The sequence below is a fragment of the Halichoeres trimaculatus genome, unplaced genomic scaffold (genome assembly GCF_033239565.1).
Source record: "Halichoeres trimaculatus isolate MK-OKI-2021-1 unplaced genomic scaffold, fHalTri1.1 fHalTri1_scaffold_21, whole genome shotgun sequence".
Lineage (NCBI taxonomy): Eukaryota > Metazoa > Chordata > Actinopteri > Labriformes > Labridae > Halichoeres > Halichoeres trimaculatus.
This window is the reverse complement of record NW_027437199.1, coordinates 14145505-14165466: the sequence shown is the minus strand read 5'-3', so window position 1 is coordinate 14165466 and position 19962 is coordinate 14145505. Positions and strand designations below refer to the sequence as shown.

General features: G+C 41.2%; 1 protein-coding gene across 2 annotated transcripts in view; it reads left to right on the top strand.

Moving 5' to 3' along the window:
* The first annotated feature begins 590 nt into the window (after positions 1 to 590).
* The window catches only part of gas2l3 (growth arrest-specific 2 like 3), a 39415-nt gene continuing 20043 nt past the window's right edge, over positions 591 to 19962 (top strand). The window contains exons 1-2 of one of the 2 annotated variants that reach the window (XM_074698590.1): positions 591 to 725; positions 18315 to 18370. In XM_074698590.1, the coding sequence (XP_074554691.1) occupies positions 18347 to 18370 (24 nt within the window). In that variant the 5' untranslated portion in view covers positions 591 to 725; positions 18315 to 18346. Of the gene's footprint in view, positions 726 to 14887; positions 15026 to 18314; positions 18371 to 19962 lie in introns of those variants that run through there. The other variant, XM_074698589.1, reaches the window with a different exon arrangement.

Sequence of the window (19962 nt, the reverse complement as noted above, 5' to 3'; positions counted from 1 at the left end):
TTTTTTTTCATCTTATTTTCAAATCAAATATACAGTAACAAGTGTTGGTTTTGAGAGATCTTTGGTTTGCCACAAAAAATAATCTCTTTCTTTATGCCCCCTCATACATACACATTTACACTGGATTTTCACCCAAATCCCCATTGAATTGTGTGGGGATTTGAAAGGTTAGGGTTTTACAAATGGTTAGTTCAAAATGTAGTGAATGATTTCACGTTTTGTTTTACATGAGTTGACCCTGAAATGAGAAAACAGAAACAGTGAGGGGAAAAAAACAAAACAAAAACAAAACAAACAATAAAACTTAATAAGGCAAGAAAAGAAAGGAGTTTATCTATTCTAAAACGAATCAAGACAGCATCAAAAGACAACCGAAAATATATCAGAAAATCTCTGTAGTTGTTTTAACCAACTCATAATACCTCTTAAATCGTACGGCATCATTTAAATTGTCTTAACAGCCTTTTTCTGGGCTTTACGTTTAATTGCTATGTATGAACTTCCAATATTTACACTCAGGTGCGACTCTGACCCCGCCCCAAGCAACACGAGCGCTCTGATTGGCTGGTTCGAACAGCGCAGCCCACAAACACAGCAGTGGAGAACATGAGTAACTCCTAACAAGAGAGGACCAACTGAAGATTTCCACAAGGAGAAACGCTCCCAGTACATCACTAACTGCCTGGATATTCTACTTTAAGACTCTATACGCTTCTGTGGTACTGGTGAGTCAGAAATTTTGACGTTATCTTAAATTTGGGAAGACGGGGGATTCTCTTCCCAAAGTTTCGCCTGAGTTGTGGAGAACTTTCCCTGGTGTTTTCTCCCCACAATCCATGAGGGAACCTCGTGGAGGCTGGTTATGAAAATGATAATGAGATATGAAAGTCACCTCTCGTCACAAATTCATACATTATAAACATTTAAAGTGACGTGAAATAAAGTGGCATGCCCATGCAAGCTGTTAGGATCAGAAATAACGCGATATTTGAAGTAATATGTAAGATTTTGGGGAGTTGGTTTTGTTGAGTGTTACAGAGTCAGTGTAGAATTAAACTTTTATTTACACCTCTGAGTTGTGCTTTAAGTATGTTTTTCCTCCCAGTCTGTCTTTTTGATTCACTCCCTGCAATAAGGAATAATTTGCTGCAATATTTTGCCAGCTTACAGGTAATTTATCTATTAAGCCACACATTCTTCTTAACGCCCTGTTTATAGTGACTTTACTTAAATAGATCGCTCACTTTCCTGTCCCCAAGAGCTACAATCACATTTAAACGAGGCTACTACTTAAACCAATTACAATCCCTGCTGTGTCCAGATTTCACTCTTACATAATGACATTGACTGACCTGTGTGTGCTTGTGTTGGTTGTGGGACAACAGCTCCCAGTGTGTTCCATGAACACATTTATCCTATCCTGATTGATGGGTAGGAATAAAAAGGTAAGAGGATCAGCTCTTTAGTGCTGCATATCTAAGTTGGGAGACAGTGTATTCTAAGGAGTTGCATGACAGTCGTGTGGAAACAATGTTGCGTTTGTTTGAGATCATGGGAAGAGCAGTTTAGGTGCAGGATGAGACTATCAGTGCTAATGTCCACATACTGATTTTGGATTAACACACCTGCTGCCTGCTGAATGTTTCTACCCCTGCATTTTGTGGGCATGTATGATAAGGGAAATTCGATACTTTTCCAAGTTAGCAAAAAGTGCTTTGACAGAAATGCAATCAAGGTCAGGAACAAACTTTTCTTTTTTCAATCCCATGCTTTTTTGGTCCTTTTGGCTCACCCTACTTGCTGTTGAGCATCATCATGCTTCCTGCTGTTGTCATGATGGAAAACAACACAACCACTGTGCGTCTGAGTGGCACAGTTTACTTTAAAAGCCCAGCTGACAAGTCAAAAGTAATTTGCACTTGTGTCAAAGTATTTAAAATCTTAATGAGTACTTTTTTGAGCTACCCCCTGCGAGCTAAACATACAGACGCAGCTAATCAGACTGATGTCAGCAACCACTAAAAGCCAGTGGAGCTTTATTTTTGAGATGGACCTATGGAGGAAAGTAAATCCGAGAAGTTAACTATAGGGCTTGCTAAATGGGAGGCAGATGATGGCAGGCCAAATCTCCTGCTGAGGAGGGTTTGATGATTCTTTTTAAAGAAGTCCTGTAATCTTCTTCCATTGTCCCATAGTTAATTTCTTGCAGCCAGCCTTAATGCAACAATAACTGACTCTGTTTTTCCATTAAAAAATTCATGCACTTAGTTTTATTTTCTCACAAAACTCAATGTAATGGAACTATGGGGGTGTTATTGTTGGTAATGCTAACCCTAGCCCCAAAATTGAATTAGCAAAATATTTGTTTTGTTTTGTTTTTTTAATGAGAAAAGATGCTAATATCTCTATATATTATATGATGGATTCTGTAGCTGTCAGTGAGGGTTTAGTACCCATTATGCCATGACAACAGAAATAAGTTTGAAGTCTTAACGTGACAGCCCCAGTTTCCGCTCAGAGGAAACAAGGATGAAGTAAAGCCTTGGCAGGTGCTTCCACACGCCAGGAAAAGACCATTTGAGATAATGGTCAGATATATTTGTGTCCTTTCATGTTTGTGACCTTGTCATTGAGTCTCATGAGACCAGAAGGGTTTTTTTTTTTGTTGGGTTTTTTTTTGTTCTTTTCTTAGATGGAAAATAAAACTTTGATTGAGAGTTTTGGGACGAGATTCCTTGTAGTAATAACACTCTGTGATGATGTTGCGTGAACTCAGGATTTGAGAAAAGAGGAAGAGGCTGAATGAGAGCAGGTGTGTCATTGTTGTTCAACCTCTGATGCTGTTCATGAAAATTTGACTACAAGGTGTAATTCCCTGACAGTTGTATATCTTATCAAATCACATTAACAACTTTCAGAGTCTGTATTGATCCAGATACTAGGGTACTGATATCTGGATTGATGTGCTGACCCTGCCTGATTGACCTGCTTAGTTTGCATCAAAGTGCATTAAGATCAGAGTTAGTGATCAGTAAAATGAGATTCTTAAAGCTGCACTTAGCTCAATGTTAAAGCCAAAACACAAAGCTATATTTTAGTAGTATGAAAAGTAGTAGCTACAATAATAACTAGTACAGAATTTTATGAGTAAGATACAAATTAACTTTGAATCTAATCAATAAGAAACTTAGAGTTCACATGACTTAAGTTTCATTAAAACATTGTTGCTACAATGTAACAACAACAATACGTCACTGTGTTTTTGACAAAGCTGCTCAGCTCTCAATGAATAAGCGCACATGTGAGGAGCAACCCCAATTCCAACCATCTTCATAATCACCATCTGCTTGATGTTTGGCATCAGGCCTCACAGCTCAGGGCCGCCAGGGTCCAGGAAGTTAAGACTGGTCCTCGTAGACACACTGAGAAACACACAACGTAAACACACACACACACACACCAGATGAGACAAAGAAGGCTTAATGAGTTAAATATGCACGTGGCACATATGGGCCGTGATGCTGCGTGTGTGGACACAATGGAGATGATAATGAAATCTTGGATTAGCCCCCATGTATTTAGGGTACAGCTTACAGGAGGGGCAGCTGAGAGGTGGTCTGGGTGTGCTTGACATGGTTGAGTTAGTGTTTAAATGGTTGTTTTTTGCTGGATGTGTGGTTGCTGTAAAAAAATGTTCAGTATAAAAATGAGTCATTTATTGATGGTGGTTTGGATTACTCGCATTTTTAGTCTTTTTTATGTTTCGACTCTAAAAGTTTTTGACAATTTGAGTGTTGATGAAGTTCTAGTCACAGATTGCATTTAGTTGTTTAATCAAATCACATTTCTACTTCATCTTGCTCCCAGTTCAATATGGGGGCTTGGTGTGCTAATGGCAAATTATATTACTGACTTAAATGTGACATTCAGGCAACTAATCAACAAAGATATCAGTAAAAACAACTACGGTTTGTGAATTGAGTTAAAGGCTTTGCAGGGAGGGATGTGACCTAGCTTACATAGCAAATCATATAACACTTTCTGACTGATGTGTTTGAAGGGAGAAGATCTCAGCTGCTTTTCCTGTGTTGGGGTCCCTTTGTCTAAAGATGGCTTTTAATCACTTTGTCCTTACGCAGGTATTAGGGGGAACAGGTTTCTCCCACAATGTCTTAGCTCTAGTGAGGCTGATTAAGGTGAAAGGTGCCAGTTTTCAAATCCTACCCCCATCCCAACACACACATACACACTCACACTCACTAATTAGGATGATTATATGACAAACAAACATGGCTAATTAGGCTGAGCTCCATGACCCTTATCCCCCTAAGGTCTCCTTGGCTTGACCTTCTGTGAATGCTTATAAAGGGGAGACGGCGGGCTTATCTGAAGTGACCCTGATGAAGCCGGTTATGTGGCAAAGCTGAGGGTGTGTGTTTGGAATTAGTTTGTTCAAACTTGTGGAGAAATAAGCCATGATTTTGCAAATGACATGCAAAAAGCTTCACATCCCATTTGATTCATTTAATGGGTTCATGATGAGACCCTTCAGATCATTGTGGGATGTCTGTTACTAAACCATTTATTGCTGGTCGCTGCAGATAGTCAGCCTTTGTGTGAGCGTGTATATGTGTGAGATCAACAGGAACATCTCAAAGCGGGCATCCTGCCAGGTCTGCTGCAGCTTAAAGGGTGCAGGGCCTGTGTGTCGGTCACTGCTGATTGACTCAGCTACCTGCTCAATGACATCATGCAGAGAGAGAGTGAAATCAAAGAAGCAGAAAAAGGAGGAAGATGAAGAGGAATCTTTAAATATTGGTTACTTACAGTAAATGGTAGGTAAGGTTCCTGGTCAGATGATTTCATGACTTGATCAGGACCAATCCAGTTTTCACGTGTTTTCAGCACTGTCACGCTTTACGGCTGCTATAAATCAAACCATGTTGCAATCATTAGGGGTGGGAGAAAAAAATCAAAAATCGATATATCAGGTTAGAAAATATCAAAATCAGGATTCTTTGTCAAAAAGTTGATTTTACTTTCAAATTCAAATTCTTCATTTCAGTCTTTGTTTATAAACTGGATTAGAAAATGTTACCACTTTCCTCTGACAGAGGGTGAAATATTTCTCTCTGACTCAGGTGATGTGCATTTCATGGGAAAATATGGCTCCTGATGTCGTCTGTTGACATTATCATCATCATTTAACTTTTTCACATGATCTAAAAAAAAAAAAAGTAAATATTGAAGAACTGCAATTTAAATCAAATTGGCACCCCAAAAATCGTAATAGAATTGAATCGCTAGAATAGCATATTGTCCCAGCCTCAGCAAACATGTCCACTGTGTGGGACTACCTCTCTTTGGAAAGCAACGATAGTAAAACAGCGTATGCAACATTTGTAAAATGAGTGTTCCTCAAGGAGGTACCAACAGGGCTCACTTTAATACAACATATATGATTCACCATTTACAACAGAATCACCCAGCAAGGTACGGGATTTATCAGAGACAGGGATTGGTTTCTGATCAGTATCGGTAAAACATAATGTGATAAAATCGGATTGGATCAGAAGTCAAAAAATCTGTACTGGGAAATCACTAGCAAATGGCTTTATAGATTCTGTACAATGTAAACAAACAAAACATATCATGTGTCACCCACACATTCCATTCATTGAAATGTTACAGCTGAGCTTGGAGACATCACTCCCACTGTCTTCACATAGCGTGTGTTGAACATGGTTTGAACTTGTTAGCTCAGCTGTGATGAACAGTCAGTCTTTTGCTGTTTGAGAGCAGAGATGTGAGAAATCTTGTCTTGAAATCCTCTCTGCTGTTTATGTTCAATTTGCCTCTTTTAACAAAGAAAACCCTGTGGTTTGAAAGATTATACTTTTTTACATTTCCCTACCACACTATACTCAGATGTAACAAGCACCGATGACAGACAGAAACTTCTGAATATTGTGGTGCAGTTTGGTAGTATTTTGATGTGGAAAGTGGAGATAAAGTTGTCCGTAGTCAAACTGTGTATCACTGGTTGACTGGTTAAATGTTAGTATAGGTATGTGGATGTAAACCTGCAGGGAGAAATAAAGTCTGAGGAACTAAGTCTGCTAACATTGGCCACATTCTTCAAACCTGATACTGCGTTTCCTGAGTACTCTCTTACCTCTAGGAAGTTTGCCTGTGACAGTAGATGTGAAAACTGGCTTTTATTACTGGGATGCTTCCTTCCTGGTAAATAAATCTGCTCAAAGGACTTCTTCTGAAAGTGCTTGTTTGTCTCAGCTGACAGTTTCAGATTTGTTATGTAGAGCGTCTGACATCATAAGGAGGAATAAGATCCTTTTTTGAAATCCATGAGGGCAGTTACATCAGTCCCCCAAAGGCACCAGACTGCACTGACAAAAACAGTGATTTATCGTCCAGAACAAAAGAGATGCTGTTCTACCACAGTTCTAAGAGGGGTGTTTTTCCCTTTTATACTAAAGAGGTAACTTTGTATAAAAAAATGAATAAATAACAGAGCAAACAAGCCAGCAGATCAAGAAAACTCCAGACCTCCAACTTTTGTGTTCCTTGTTTGTAAAACTGTACAAGGCGTCTGGTGACTCAGAGAGTCATGAAAAGTCTTTATTTGGTTTGAAACACATTTTCACCATGACAAATGAATGTTTTTCCATGTGACTTTTCTGTGTTGTTGCAGGAAACTCTAGATAACAGTTTGAGTTTGTAAGTGACCAAACAGTCACTTGGACTTGGCAACCTTTAGTCATCTTAAGGTCAGAGTGACGAAAATGTAAAAATAGCCCTCGCCTATAAAAATGATGGAATTCCCCTTTTAGTCTTTTGTGTTTCATTGAGGGAGCACAACTTCCTCTTACTCTTTTAGTAACACATCTTAAGTCTTCTCTTGGGAGCAGTTTTGTCAAGAGAGCAGTCAGAAGACCAACATGTTTTGGGTAAATACTCAGCTGATTGTATCTTCAGTTTGACGCCAAGGATAATCTTATCTGTCAGCTCACATGCAAGAAGCAGTCTGCAGACTGAAAAGTCTCTTTTTCCCCACCTGGGATCAGCTTCTGCTGCTTGAGGTGATGCAAAGCAGAGCAGGGAGCCTGATCCTGAGTCAGCACCGAGGGTCTTTTGAAACCCCGGAGGTGACCCAGTGGCGTGTGGTGAGCTGAGGATTAGCATCAACAAATCAAAATGGGATTGGCAGGTGGCTCCCACTCATTCAAGCCTTTAAGATGGACTTTACTCCCACTGTCTAACCTCTGAGGAAAGACGGCTCAGACAAGGGCAAGAGGAAGGAGGCCAGAAAACGTTTTAATCCTGCATTGAAAGGGGAATAGTCTTTTAGTGCAGAGAAAAAAGTCCTGAGCAGGCTTGCACAGGCCCAGGGACAAGCTGAATTGCTTTAGAAAGTGTAGTTTGATTGAAGATGTCGGGCTCAGTTCTTTAACAAACGGCTGACATATATTTACTTTGGGTAAGTGAATGAATTTCTCCCCTCACACTCTGCGGCCAGGCCCCATCTGAAATGAAAAAGGGGGAGAGGAGGCTTTAAATGAAACGCTCCTCTGACGGGGTAATTAAGTCCAGACACAAAGGGCTCAGCAGGAAGGAGTTTAATAGATGAGGAGTTGGTATTCTCCAGGGGGAAGCCGGGTCCAGCAGAACCCTTTTGGACTGCAGGGAAAGGGGAAGGGTGGTGGGGGGTTTAGTGGTCCTGTGAGCTGGCCCGCAGCCACTTCACACACTGTGGTTACAACACAAGGGCACACAAAGATATTACTCATCCGTTTCTGTCTGCCCATGTTAACAAATAAAAAATCTAAAAATAGAGTCTCTTTTTCACACAAAACCTCTAAAACAAGATTATTCTGAGCTGTGTTTGGACTGAGGAGCTTTCACGAATGATAGGATGCCAACAAAGCAGGGCTTTAGACGTGGGTGTTATAGAGACAAATGGGTTTGTGCTACATCATCTGATGGCAATGAAACGGTAAAAAGGTGAGGATGTGGATGTGGATGTGGCTAAAAAACAACACTAAGCTCTGTATTTGAAGCAAAGTATACCACTTGGGTTGAACTCCCATACTGATGCCAATACCAAATCCCAACAAAAAGCTCTGATAGCCCCCCATAGAGCCTGAAAAACCTCACACAGCTGACTTGTTTAGTTTCCCCCTCATGTATCTGCACATTCTGTATTCCCCTGGCAAACGCACTGACATCATTCCAGTGAAAAATCCAATGGACATCGATGCCTGAGCGGTCTTTTAAATCATTGCATAATGTGTTCTCATTTCATTTTACACTTCTGCACGGGTGCACGCATGTAAAGCTGAAGCGCTGCAGGCTGCATGTGCGTGCCACGTGCTGCATGTGTTGTGATGACGGCGCGTCGTAGAGGTGGATGTGCTCTGCTGTCTGGAATAGCGCTGATCCTCTTAAATGATTACCAGAGAGGGAGAGAGGCGACCTGCATGGGCAACACGCGGACAGATGTCCCACCCCCCACCTTTGGAAACACACACAAACACACAACATCTATGTTTAGACAAGGCAATAAGGAAACTCCTCTCCTTTAATAGACTCCAAGTCTATAATACCATTAATCTGTATCGAAACAGCTCTTCTTTATTCAGCAACTTCTCCTGGCAGGAAGTGTGTGACGTGAGGCTCTGAAAGAAGTTTTGGCAGTTTTCACGACACATCTGTTAAAATGGGCTGATTTGTTGAAGATATGTTGATTAAGATCTTTGAGCACATTAGGATCATTTCATACTTGTGTATGCTTTTTTTATTGAAAGACAAACTGCTGAGAGGTTTGTCACTGCTTCAAGTTTCGAAACATGACTGTTACAATCAGGCTTTCATGAAAAAAAGTGATGAAATGTTAACGTTTAGTACTAAGATAAAGCCCTAGTGTAAACTTAAAAAACTGTGCAGCACATGTCAATACAAGGGTTATGATTTTATAATGTGATACCTAAAATAAAACAATAAAACAGTTTAAATACAACATTTCAAATGCTGTAGTAGGATCAAACCACACTTGCACAAATAAAAAAAAAAAGTTTTTTGTGTGTAATGTTGTCAGAACATCCAACAGCAAACTTAACCTTACATGACTAAGCACGCTTTTATTGCCACTGAAAAATCTGAAAATTTGCTGTTATCTTTGACAAAAACATGCAGAGCCATGGAAGTTTTAAAGACAGGTTAGAAAGAGTAAAAAGTATAAAGACAAGCTCATTCAATGCGGTTTGATGTATTAATGGACCTTTGGATGTTATCTGATTTTGCAGGATGTTATTGCAAATGAAAGATTTTTGCAACTTTATTTTGCAGTTTCAACTAACTTTTATTTCAACATGAGTGCTATTTCATATTATCCACAACATAAAATCAGATTATCAGCGTTAATATGTTTCTAAATGCTATTTCTCAGCTTCTTGATCAGGTTGTACAGGATCAGATGATTTACGGCACACCAAAGTCTCTATGACAACACCACGCCAGCTGACAAAGTTTAGTAGTTAGAGAGATCGGTGTTTTTGGATTGATTTTGTAGTGATGGTGGACACAGGAGCCTAACTGTCAGACAAAAAAAGGATAGAAGAGCAGAAGAAAGCTAAACAGGAGAGTGATAGAGCATGAGCTAAAGGCTAACACAGGGGCTAAACTGTTTGTGCTAATGTTGATTCCAACCCACAGTCAGCAGTTATTCTGCAGTGGTCTGTTCAAACTTGAGAGTCTATCAATAAAATGAAGAGTGAGGTTACATTAGCTCTGCTTGGTAGATGACTGGCAGGACATGACCAGGATTCACTAACTTTACAAGCACCAGGCTCTGAGTAGCGCTAAATATAGCTTGTTACTTAACAGTGGTTTACAAACTTACAAAGTTTGCTTTTTGTCATGTTTCAAACAAAAGTGCTACGTAACTTTTGATAAATAAATTACCTTGTATCTGGTAAAAAGTTGTCTTGCACAAAGAAAAGTAGTGTTAAAAAGAAGATCTGAGCTCTATTCATTTTTCAGAACAAACACACACCTTGTTAAGAGTAAGGTCATCACGTCAGTGTGCGCATGATTCCAGCTACAGCCAACTTCAAACGGAAAGTCCTCACCGCTTCTTTAAATAGTATCAGAGCCATTTATCAGACTGAATTTTAAACACTGACTGTGAAATGTATAGTCTCTGTGATGTCACCCATTTGTTTCTGATGTAGAGTTTTTGAGCCTATGGGGGGCATATTGGTAATGCTGAACTCAACCTAGTAATGTTTGAGTTAGCATGAGATAAAGATGCTTTAGCCTCTTTGCAGACAGGGTAACCTCCTGTCAATCAGGTCAGACAGCCTTATATGGGCCAACTTTGATCTTTTTTAGCTCAGTGTTTGTAAGTTTCGGAAATTAGCTTAAGATTAAAAATGGTACAGAGTTTTAACCAACATAAAATTATGAAGCCCTGCCTAGAAGTTATTGCTTCAAATGTTTGAGTTCATTCAGTCTGACAATCACAGACTTCCTGAGGCGATAAAACCTGCAACAAAGCTTGTTTCCCTCATAACAAGACTTACAGGTTTATCAACCAAAACCTGTGCAAGGTCTTTTGTGTACTGGGTTTCTGTGCCTCATTTCCTCACTTAATCCTGGTTGCTTTCCAAATAGGAACAGGGTGGCTCACATTGCAGCCAAACAAAAGCTCAAGTTTTGGTAGTTTCACTGTAGATTTTTTTTTGGAAGTTATAAACTCTCACTCTGCTGTTTAAACAAAGACAGATCAATTCTTAAACTACACGTTGTTTGCTGAAGGTTCAGCAAAAATGATATAATTAGATCCACAAAGAGGCTCAGCTGCATATTTGGCCCCAAAGAAGCCAAAGAACATAAGCCCAGACACTTGCAAATCTTCTTAATCTTGTAGGCTGACACCATCGAGCGGAAGTGTTGCATTGCAGATTGATGGCATCAGACTGTGATTGTGCTTTCTTTCTCTGACCAATGGGGAATGTGCGTAGTTGCGCTAAGGGTCTCCGTGTCAAACCCTGACCTTTCCAGTGTGCCTCTCCCAACTTCAACACATAAAACGTGTTTTTGTCCTCGCCTCCTCCATTTTGGCTTCAATCCTCTCGCCCTCCTCTGTGTTTGACATTTGACTGTGTGTGGGTGCTTTTGGTCCCTTCAGAGAGTCACGCTCTCAGGCTCAGCTGGGGCTCCAGATGTACACAACTGGAGGCCAGAGCCAGAGATTTGGCCTTTTGTCCCGTGTTGTCGAGTGTGAACCATCACAAGTGCATGAATACTGAATGGAAGCTGGATTTTTCCATTCTGTGAAATCCTAAATGTCGTCTTTCTGTCTTTCTGTCTTTATTTCTGCTCTGTAGCCTTCAGGACATGGGTTTGAGAGACATCAGTGATTCTTTTGAATCTTAGGCTACATACCACAGATCAAGCTCGTTAGAGCTATTTTATCCATGATTGATTTCTCAGCTATACTTTCATCAAGATTAGTTCAAACAGCAGTTTTTTGCTTCAGTATCATGCCCCAGTGATTTTAATAAACTTGCATTTATTATTTAACAGAAAAAAATCTCTCCATGCATGTTTTTTTTTTCAGTTTCAGTTCTCAGTCGTACCTTGAATGGATGAGGTTGTTTTGCTGTCTTTTTGACCAAATGTAACAATGCTAAATGTTCTGTCTGCTCAGTATGCTCTAAAACAGAACAAGGACCTTCATCGAGAGCTTCACAAGACTTGCTGAATTGATGAGGTCATCATGTAGGGCACTCTTTGGCCTGAACCACACGTATATCAATATATTCCTTAACGCACATTTTTCTGTCCAATTGGGCCTCCCAACCACACGGATACGGTGATTTCACCCACATAAACGGAGATTTTTAAAAACGGATAAAAAAGTGAAGAAATAAAAAAATATCCGGTTGAGTGGATCCGTGCAGCGGTGTTAAACGGAGCTGGTGTTGACACGATGACGTCAAGCACCTAGCAACAAGTCACTGTTTGACTGCGCATGCTCATAACGTTCTTCTTCTATGGTTTTCACATTTTGCTAACCTGCCACTTATCGGCCAGGCATAGCATTTCAGGCTTCAGAGGCGATCGTTTTCAGTTTGGCGTCTTCGTATGGACAGAGATATTTCTGTGGTGTGACAGAGATTTTTTTTAAACGAGGACAAAGATATCCGATCAAAAAAATATCCATATACGTGTGGTTCAGGCCTTAATTGGTTCATGACATGTTGTAAGGGTGGACCTCAAACACCAAGGTCTACCCACAGCTCTGCTCCTGAGGCTTTGGGAAGGCTGGTCAATCAGAGGGAAGGGTGCTTGTGGAGTGGGGAGTCTTAAGACTGTGTTATGCTTTCCGCACAAATGTGACACACGGGAATAAGACGCATGAGATTCTGCACGAGAGAATGCATGAGGCTTTTCTGCTTTTTTTACACCTTGCACGGCATCCGTTGGTGTCCATACCCAAACTGCAGGGGGCATCTAATCACAAACGTACGTCCACCAGGGTACTAAACGAGAGTTGAAGAAGTCTAGCTTTGTTTACTACACATTTACATATCGGTCCCAGAGATTTTCCAGGTTCTCTTTGCCAATTCCTGTTCTCTGCTGAGAGTGTCCACAATTTCACGCCATGAATTATTTACCACTCCGTTATCACAGTGATTTCTGTGTCAGCAGTCATACAGATGCCTGTATTTCTGCACCTCAACCGCTTCCGCTATCTTGTCTGCGCGTCTCCGTCCAGCAGGTGAGAAGTTTTTGGAGAGTGCGTGGCGTGGAAGTTTTCGCAGGGACACATCAAGCATAAATCAGCCTTCAGACAACAAGAGATTAATTGAACTGAACTTACTGAAATAAGGGTTGTCGAAGGGCGTATTCAAACCTGGACTGTTTGGTCCACTTTAAACGGACCAGGGTTCGTTTCCCACGCTGGTGCAGACTTTCCATGCAGGTGTGAATAGACACAAACGAACCCTGGTGCAGACCAAACAACCGGACCGAGACCCACTTTTTGAGGTGGTCTCGGTCCGCTTCCAAACGAACTCTGGTGCGGTTCGTGGTTCTCCGGTGCAGGTCTGAATACAAACCAAGGTCCATCCAAACTAACTACAGGATACATGCACTTTTTGGGCCTATAAAGCCACCGTAGCCTAACTGTCTTTGGTTCATACCTGATCCTCCGTCTTCTGTTTAGCCATGCTGTTATTAGCATGTTGTGGGTCAGGACACGCAGAGCATAGCGTCTCCTTGCTGCGCGCATTCGTCTTCGCTGTTCCAAAATTTGAAACGGTGTTGTTAAGCCTGCTTTGAAGGAGCTGCTCTGAAACTGAAAATGATTTAGCAGCTCTAATAAGAGCACAAACACACATGTTTACCTCCATTTCTGGGTCTGTATTCTGTGTGCCGCCCTTTGTCAGTGCTGTCCAATGAGAGCACCGATCGTCACACACGTGGATGTGTTTAAAGAATATAGTCCACTTGCAAAAAGTACAATCTGAATACGAACCGCACCAAACGAAAAAATAAAGTCCGCTTTTGGTGCGGACCAAACAAGTGGACCAAAGGACTTTTCTGGTCTAAATACAGCCTAAAACACCTGTGAGAGAAAAAATGATTTTTTTTTTTTTTTTTTTGCTGTAAATCATGAAAACCTACTTTGGTACCATAAAGTCTGAAACGGAAAAAAAGGAGAAAAGCCCAATTCCTCCTTTAAATTCAAAAGCTGAACTTGTTTGATCATTCTTCAGATACTGATACTGTGTGAAGTTACAGCCTTTGGTTTTGGCCACAGCCCCTGTACTCTTCTTTTTGATGATGCCACTACAAGCAATTAAAATGTGGAGACAGCAAACAGGCAGCAGAGGGCAGCTCAGTCTGATAAAGGAATATCTTTGCTGCATAATCCAAATCAGTTCATTCTTTAATAAAAAAAGAAAAAAATAACAAAATAGACACAAAAGCTTTAAAACTTTGATAACTAGGTGACTCTTGATAATGTCAGGATGTAATATGATACGATTTGCAAACCACATCTGAGATACAGATTCTGTTAGACAAGCATCCATTGATGGATTGTTGCTTCATGTCTCTGCTTCTGCTTCCCACATTTCCACATTTCATCAGCTGTCTTATTAAATATCTGGAGGATGGAATATTGCATCATAGGACAGAGCTGGCTGAAGCAACTGCAGAAAACAACATCTGCTCGGCTGTGTGACGTGTTCTGTTGTTGTGCTCTTGTGGGGTTTTTTTCTCCCCAAGGGGAATTTATGAAGTGTTTCCAGATGGGTGCAGGTGTCTCATCTAATTTCTCCCACATTGACATCAAAAACCTTGAAAAATAGAAATCTAAACAACCGAAGAGCAAGCTATGTTTATGTTTCCTTCTCTCACCCTAAAACTTTCTGCTGGGCCCTTGTGTTGAGTTTTGGGGGTGAGCTCCTGGGGAATGAAAAGGAAGCTCCCCCTCCCATCCCATCTCATTTCATTGCATCCTGGTTGAGGAGTTCCTGGTTTGGCTGCTGGCTTAGATATGAGAAGAAGTGTAGATGTGTGTGTGTATGTGTGTGTGTGTGTGTATTTGGGGGGTGGGCAAGCTAAAAAAAACAATGGAGGCTTTGTGTGAGGGTCCCGCCGTGAGAGGGTTGTCAGGAGAAAGAAAGACGGGGGGAGCGAGTGGTCAGGGCTTAGCCAAGCGTAGCCACTTCATTAGTCAGGGCTCTCCCTTTGCACCTCCTCCTCCCTCCCTTACATCCTCCCTCCCTTACATCCTCCCTCCCTCCCTCCCTCCTTCCCTGTCATGCTCCCGCTGCCTTTCCTTCCACGCTCACTCGTGGACGCACAGAGGCAGGAGTCACTACTCTGGCTGCTGTTTTCACATTGGGATTGATGAAGATGTGCTTTTGAGGCTGTTCGGAGTTGTTTGGTGCAGTTTCCTCGCTCGGTACTGTTCTGTTTTGGTTCTGAGGTAGGTTTTCCTGTGTTGTCATCCTTCTCATCCCCTCCCGCCCTGTCCAGTCCCGGGAAGCTGACTTGCATCTTCTCTCCTCTGGGCTGCAGTTTGGGTGTCGGATGACCGGACGCTGCACTCGCAGGCAGGCCTTTGAACGAATGGGGATGTGATCGTAGGATCCAGGGATTTTTTCATTCATTTCATTCATCACTGGTTAAGAATGAGTGGTTTTGTTGCCTTAATTGATGCATAAAACAACAGGGCATGATTGTATTTGTTCTAACTCAGACAAAAATCATCCTGAAATCAAAATGTAAGCAGAAAAAACAACCTGACTTTTCAGAATCTACCTTTATTTACTCAACCAGATGTGCTACTTTAAAACAAAGTTCCCTGATTTATTTTTGAGTTGTATCTTTGTCTTTTTTATCCTAATCTGCATGATGAAATCAGTGGAAATTCCTCAAATCCAGAAGTTTCACTCACCCATTATGCTGTAAATTGTAAGTTTGATTCAAGGAGATATTTGCAGTCTCAGGAGAAAGGTGGGGGTTGTTGTTGTTGCTGGTGGAGGTGGGGAGCTATTGGCTCAGCTGTGTTGACCAAATTATCAGTGTTATTAGTATCTACGCGCCTGTGATTGCTTTCTCCCCCCGCTGCTTCGCTTTGTGGAGCACACACCCCCAGGGACAGAGGAGTGATGGGGTAATCCTTCACATCCTGTATGGGAAAGGGCAGAGAGGAGCACTCTAGACTAACCGCATCACTTCCTCGTGAGAAAGTCTGATCCACTAAAACTCACTGTGTGTCGAGTAAAAACAACAGCGTCCCAGTCACAGGGTCGATCACAGCCCCCTGAGTGTCCTGAGTTCAGCTGACTTCCTGCTGAACTCATCTTTTCTGTTAGAGCACTACAACATCCTGCAAAATACAAGTATACAGCTTGAAACTGCTGAATATTCCCATGATTTTTGTGTCTGAGTCTTTTTGCAGAGGATTTATCATGACAGTGAGAGCAGATAAGTGCTGTAGATTGAAGAGCCACATGTCTGAAATTAGTTAAAAAGACTGGACGGACTTGACTGGATAATCAGTGCTTGTTCTCAGAACTCGCAGGTCAGTTAAAAGGATTTCCCTCATCTCTGGAGTCCAGGAGGGAGAAGGCTTCAGTGTGAGGCTGCACCGTAAAGCAGAAATATTTGGCTACCAGCTGCATGTGTACTGGGGAATCATTTAGGCAGATTAACTGATGCCAATAGGATCACTGCAAGTGAAATTTTTCTCCAGTTAGTGGCTGCACAGGCTGTGGGTCTGAGGGAAAAAATAGATGAAAGTTCAAGAAAAACTTTATCTGCACATAGAAAGTTAAAGATAATTCAATGAAGTACTTCAGCTGAGGCAAGCAGTATCATACTGTCCCTTTTTAGGCTGGCCTTTGAGGATTGTGACTCAAATCACAGCTGGGATGTTAAACAATGCTGCTCTGCTGTGTATTCCTCTGTTTGTGTTGTCTCTACAGATTACTGCCAACACACGTCCTCTGGCATGTTTTGCATTGACTCATTAGCTTTCTAATCAGGATATAGATCTGAAAATTGGATTCCACTAACTGGGACTCCTAAACTAACTTTAACCACAGTGTAGATCTATCTGTGAAAAGTTAAATGAATAACTTTGTGATCTCACAGGGACTCATGTTGTGAAACATTCACCTGAAAACAGTTTGCAAAGTTTGGCTCAGCAGAAATGTGAATCACATGATTTTAGATGTTTTAAAGCCTTCATGTAGTTACTAACCTCTTATAAAAGGCTCACAAAGACTGTGCACTCTGCAACGGAGCCCAAGGTGTGAGCATCAGTGGTGTGTCAGTGTGTGATTTTGTCTTGTGGAGCAGTGGTGAAAAAGCTTAACTGGCATAGTGTGTAGACACACAGTGGGAGCTCCCCATAAACACAAGCCTAGACATGAACAAAGCTATTCCTCCTGGATCTATGCTACACAATGCCACCAACTTCTACCTGTGATACTATCTCTCAAAGTGCAGCAGACGCAAAGCAAGCCTCTTTATTTCCAGGCAAATCAGATGCATGAATATCCCACCTTGAACCTGCTGTTTGCAACGCTCCCAAGTAGGGATGTCCTGATCAGGTATTTTTGCCCTCAAGTCCGAGTCTGAGTCATTTGATTTTGAGTATCTGCTGATACAGAGTCTCAGCTTAAAGCTCCTGCCATGTTCTGCTCCACTTTACGGCATTCAACCAATAGTGATACTGTTGTGATGTCATGCCCTGCGTTGTTTCTGTGTGGGGTTGAGACGGGCTGACTCTGTACTACCACACAACGGTAGGAAATACTAAGATGTTATTTTTCCCATTTGTTTTGATCGGGTAAAAATTATGAGATCTGATCTGGAAGTAAAGTTCGATTCTGATTGAGTCTGTAACCACGTAGTCAGCCCTGATTTTTGATCACATGACCTGATCTGGACATCCCTACACCCAAGTAGGGATGGGTGCCTTTTACATTTGAAACGATACTGTCCGGATGCCCAATACCTGGCAATCGGTATTGGTACTCAACAGTACTAATTTTCTACTTTTGTGTACTTTTGTGTGTGTTTATGTTGTAATAAATATAATTTTTTAGCAATAAAACCTCAAATTTTTCCAATTTGAAACATCTATTCTTCAATATATAACCTTGCAATGCTGTGTTCATGTCCAGCATGGAAAATCACCTTCTCTTCCACTCTCATTCTTAAAAAGCCACAAGGATGTGTTTAGGTACCTAAACTTGGTACCATTTGATTGTACATGAATTGTTACTGAAGACAGAATTCAGTCAGTACCTGTAAAAGTACTTGATTTGGTACCCATCCCTGCTTCCAAGTCTTTTTAAGTCAAACCAACTCTGTTCAATTAATGTTTTTAACCATTTATTTGAAAGGGCCATGCAGTCAATGCAGTGAAATGCACTCTTCCCTAACACCATCCCTTCCCACTAAACTGATAAATAAATAAATCAGATCAGTAGATGCTAATTAATCCACTGAATCCAATCCGACCAACACCTGAGTCCATTTTACTAACAGATTTGAGTAGTGTCAATGTGTTCCCCTTCTAACTTCTAAAAGCACGCTCAAAGATACTTGTCATTATTGAAAACAGTTTCTGTAGCGCTCTGACGGGCCTGTCAGCAGATATGATTGCAGCTCTCACAATCTAAACTGTGCGGCTATCACACGGCGGTTCAATTGGGTTTCTGAAATCACTTTCTTACACTTTCTTCTTTGTCTTTCCACAGAATGAAAAAGTGAACCCTCTGCGATCACAGTCATGGCTGTCCAGACTGGAATCCAGGTAAGCCAATCACGATCCAGTTTAAGTACAATGAGTGAACCTTCACTTTGGTGACACTGATGATAAAAGCAAGCTCACAAAGTCGCACTGGTTCACTGCAGTCTGGAGTGTGGTTTATTAGCCATGTGTACATCATGGTAACTTTGATATTACAGAGGATGTTAGCTGCAGCCAGTTGGAAATGAGGAGCTAACTCATCAGTGTCTTTTCATGTGATTTATGTCTTTCACAAGTTTGTCAAACACCAGTTGATGCCTCGTTTTATTGCCCAATTTACTCTAAAGGGGATTATAATTTACAAATCTAGAATCTAGCAATATGAAAAGTATCTCTGTCCATGTGCCAAAAGTTTCTGGACTCTGCTGTAGTTATCCCGATTAAATAAAGAACCGCAGACATCTGTCTCGAACTTGACAGCTGCGGCGAGCCCACCTGTGTTACAGCTTGCCGTCTTGTTGTTGTTGTGCATGTCTCTCGTTCCTCCGCTCAGACCCTGAGGAGTTTCTCCGCACATTTTCGAGGGGGAGTGGATGGGAATGCTCAACCCTTTTATTTTTTTTCCTTTCCCCTCCCAGCAACCAAGTGTCAGACATCCCAAAACCCAAAACAATTGTGGTATCGTGTTACAGTTTTGTCACATGGCCGCACCTCTTTTAGGAGAGATTTCTCTCTGTCTGTCGTCTGGTTTGGAAAGTCCTGGCTCCCTCTCAGCCCGTCTTGGAGCAGGGGAAATGTGAAATATGTAGCCCTGCAATGTGCACTTCACATGTGGCAGGAAGCCTCTCAGACTGATGGGGAGTTGACAAGGCTGTCAGAGCCTCCCTACAGTTGTTGATGAGCTTGAGTTGGGTGCAGTAGATACAAAATTCCCCTTTGAGATCATCTTGATTAAAAGGTTTGTCCATACCAAAGAATATTAAAATTCACATACTGCCTTACATTTGCCCAACAGCATGGTCGGGTCTCTGAAACGTGGGCAAACATAGGTTATGCTCAAGGACAATCCCTGGTTACCTCCGACAAGGAGGTTGTGTTTTTGGGAGAGTTCGTCTGTTTGTCTGTGAACAACATAACTCAAAAAGTAATCAACGGATCTTGATCAAATCTTCAGGAAATGTTCAAAATGGGATAAAGAAGAAGTGATAAAATTTTGGAGGTGATCTGGATCACCATCTGGATCCAGGACTTTTTTTTAAAGGATTCTTTATCATTGTGAGAAAGGGCCGTTCTCACCATATGTGTATATAACTCCACGATAAATGGTTGGATTGCTTTGAAAACAATACAAGACAAGGTCACCATAATTTCTGACAGATGTAAAAGTATGATCCAGATCCTGGCAATATTCTGGAAACTAAGATCTGGAATATAAAATATGTGCTGGGTCATCAGAATTTTCAACACTGTCACAACAAATTATCGTACAAACCTGCAACTAACACCAAATTGTAGCAGACAGGTTGCTGAAAGGGAGTATAACATTAAAGTAGGACTAAAGTGTTCAATCACAATATGCTTGGAGGAGGACTCTGCTCTCTGAGTGCTTTTCTAGTTTAATCATTTGCTCTTTGTTTTTACATTTTCATCTACAA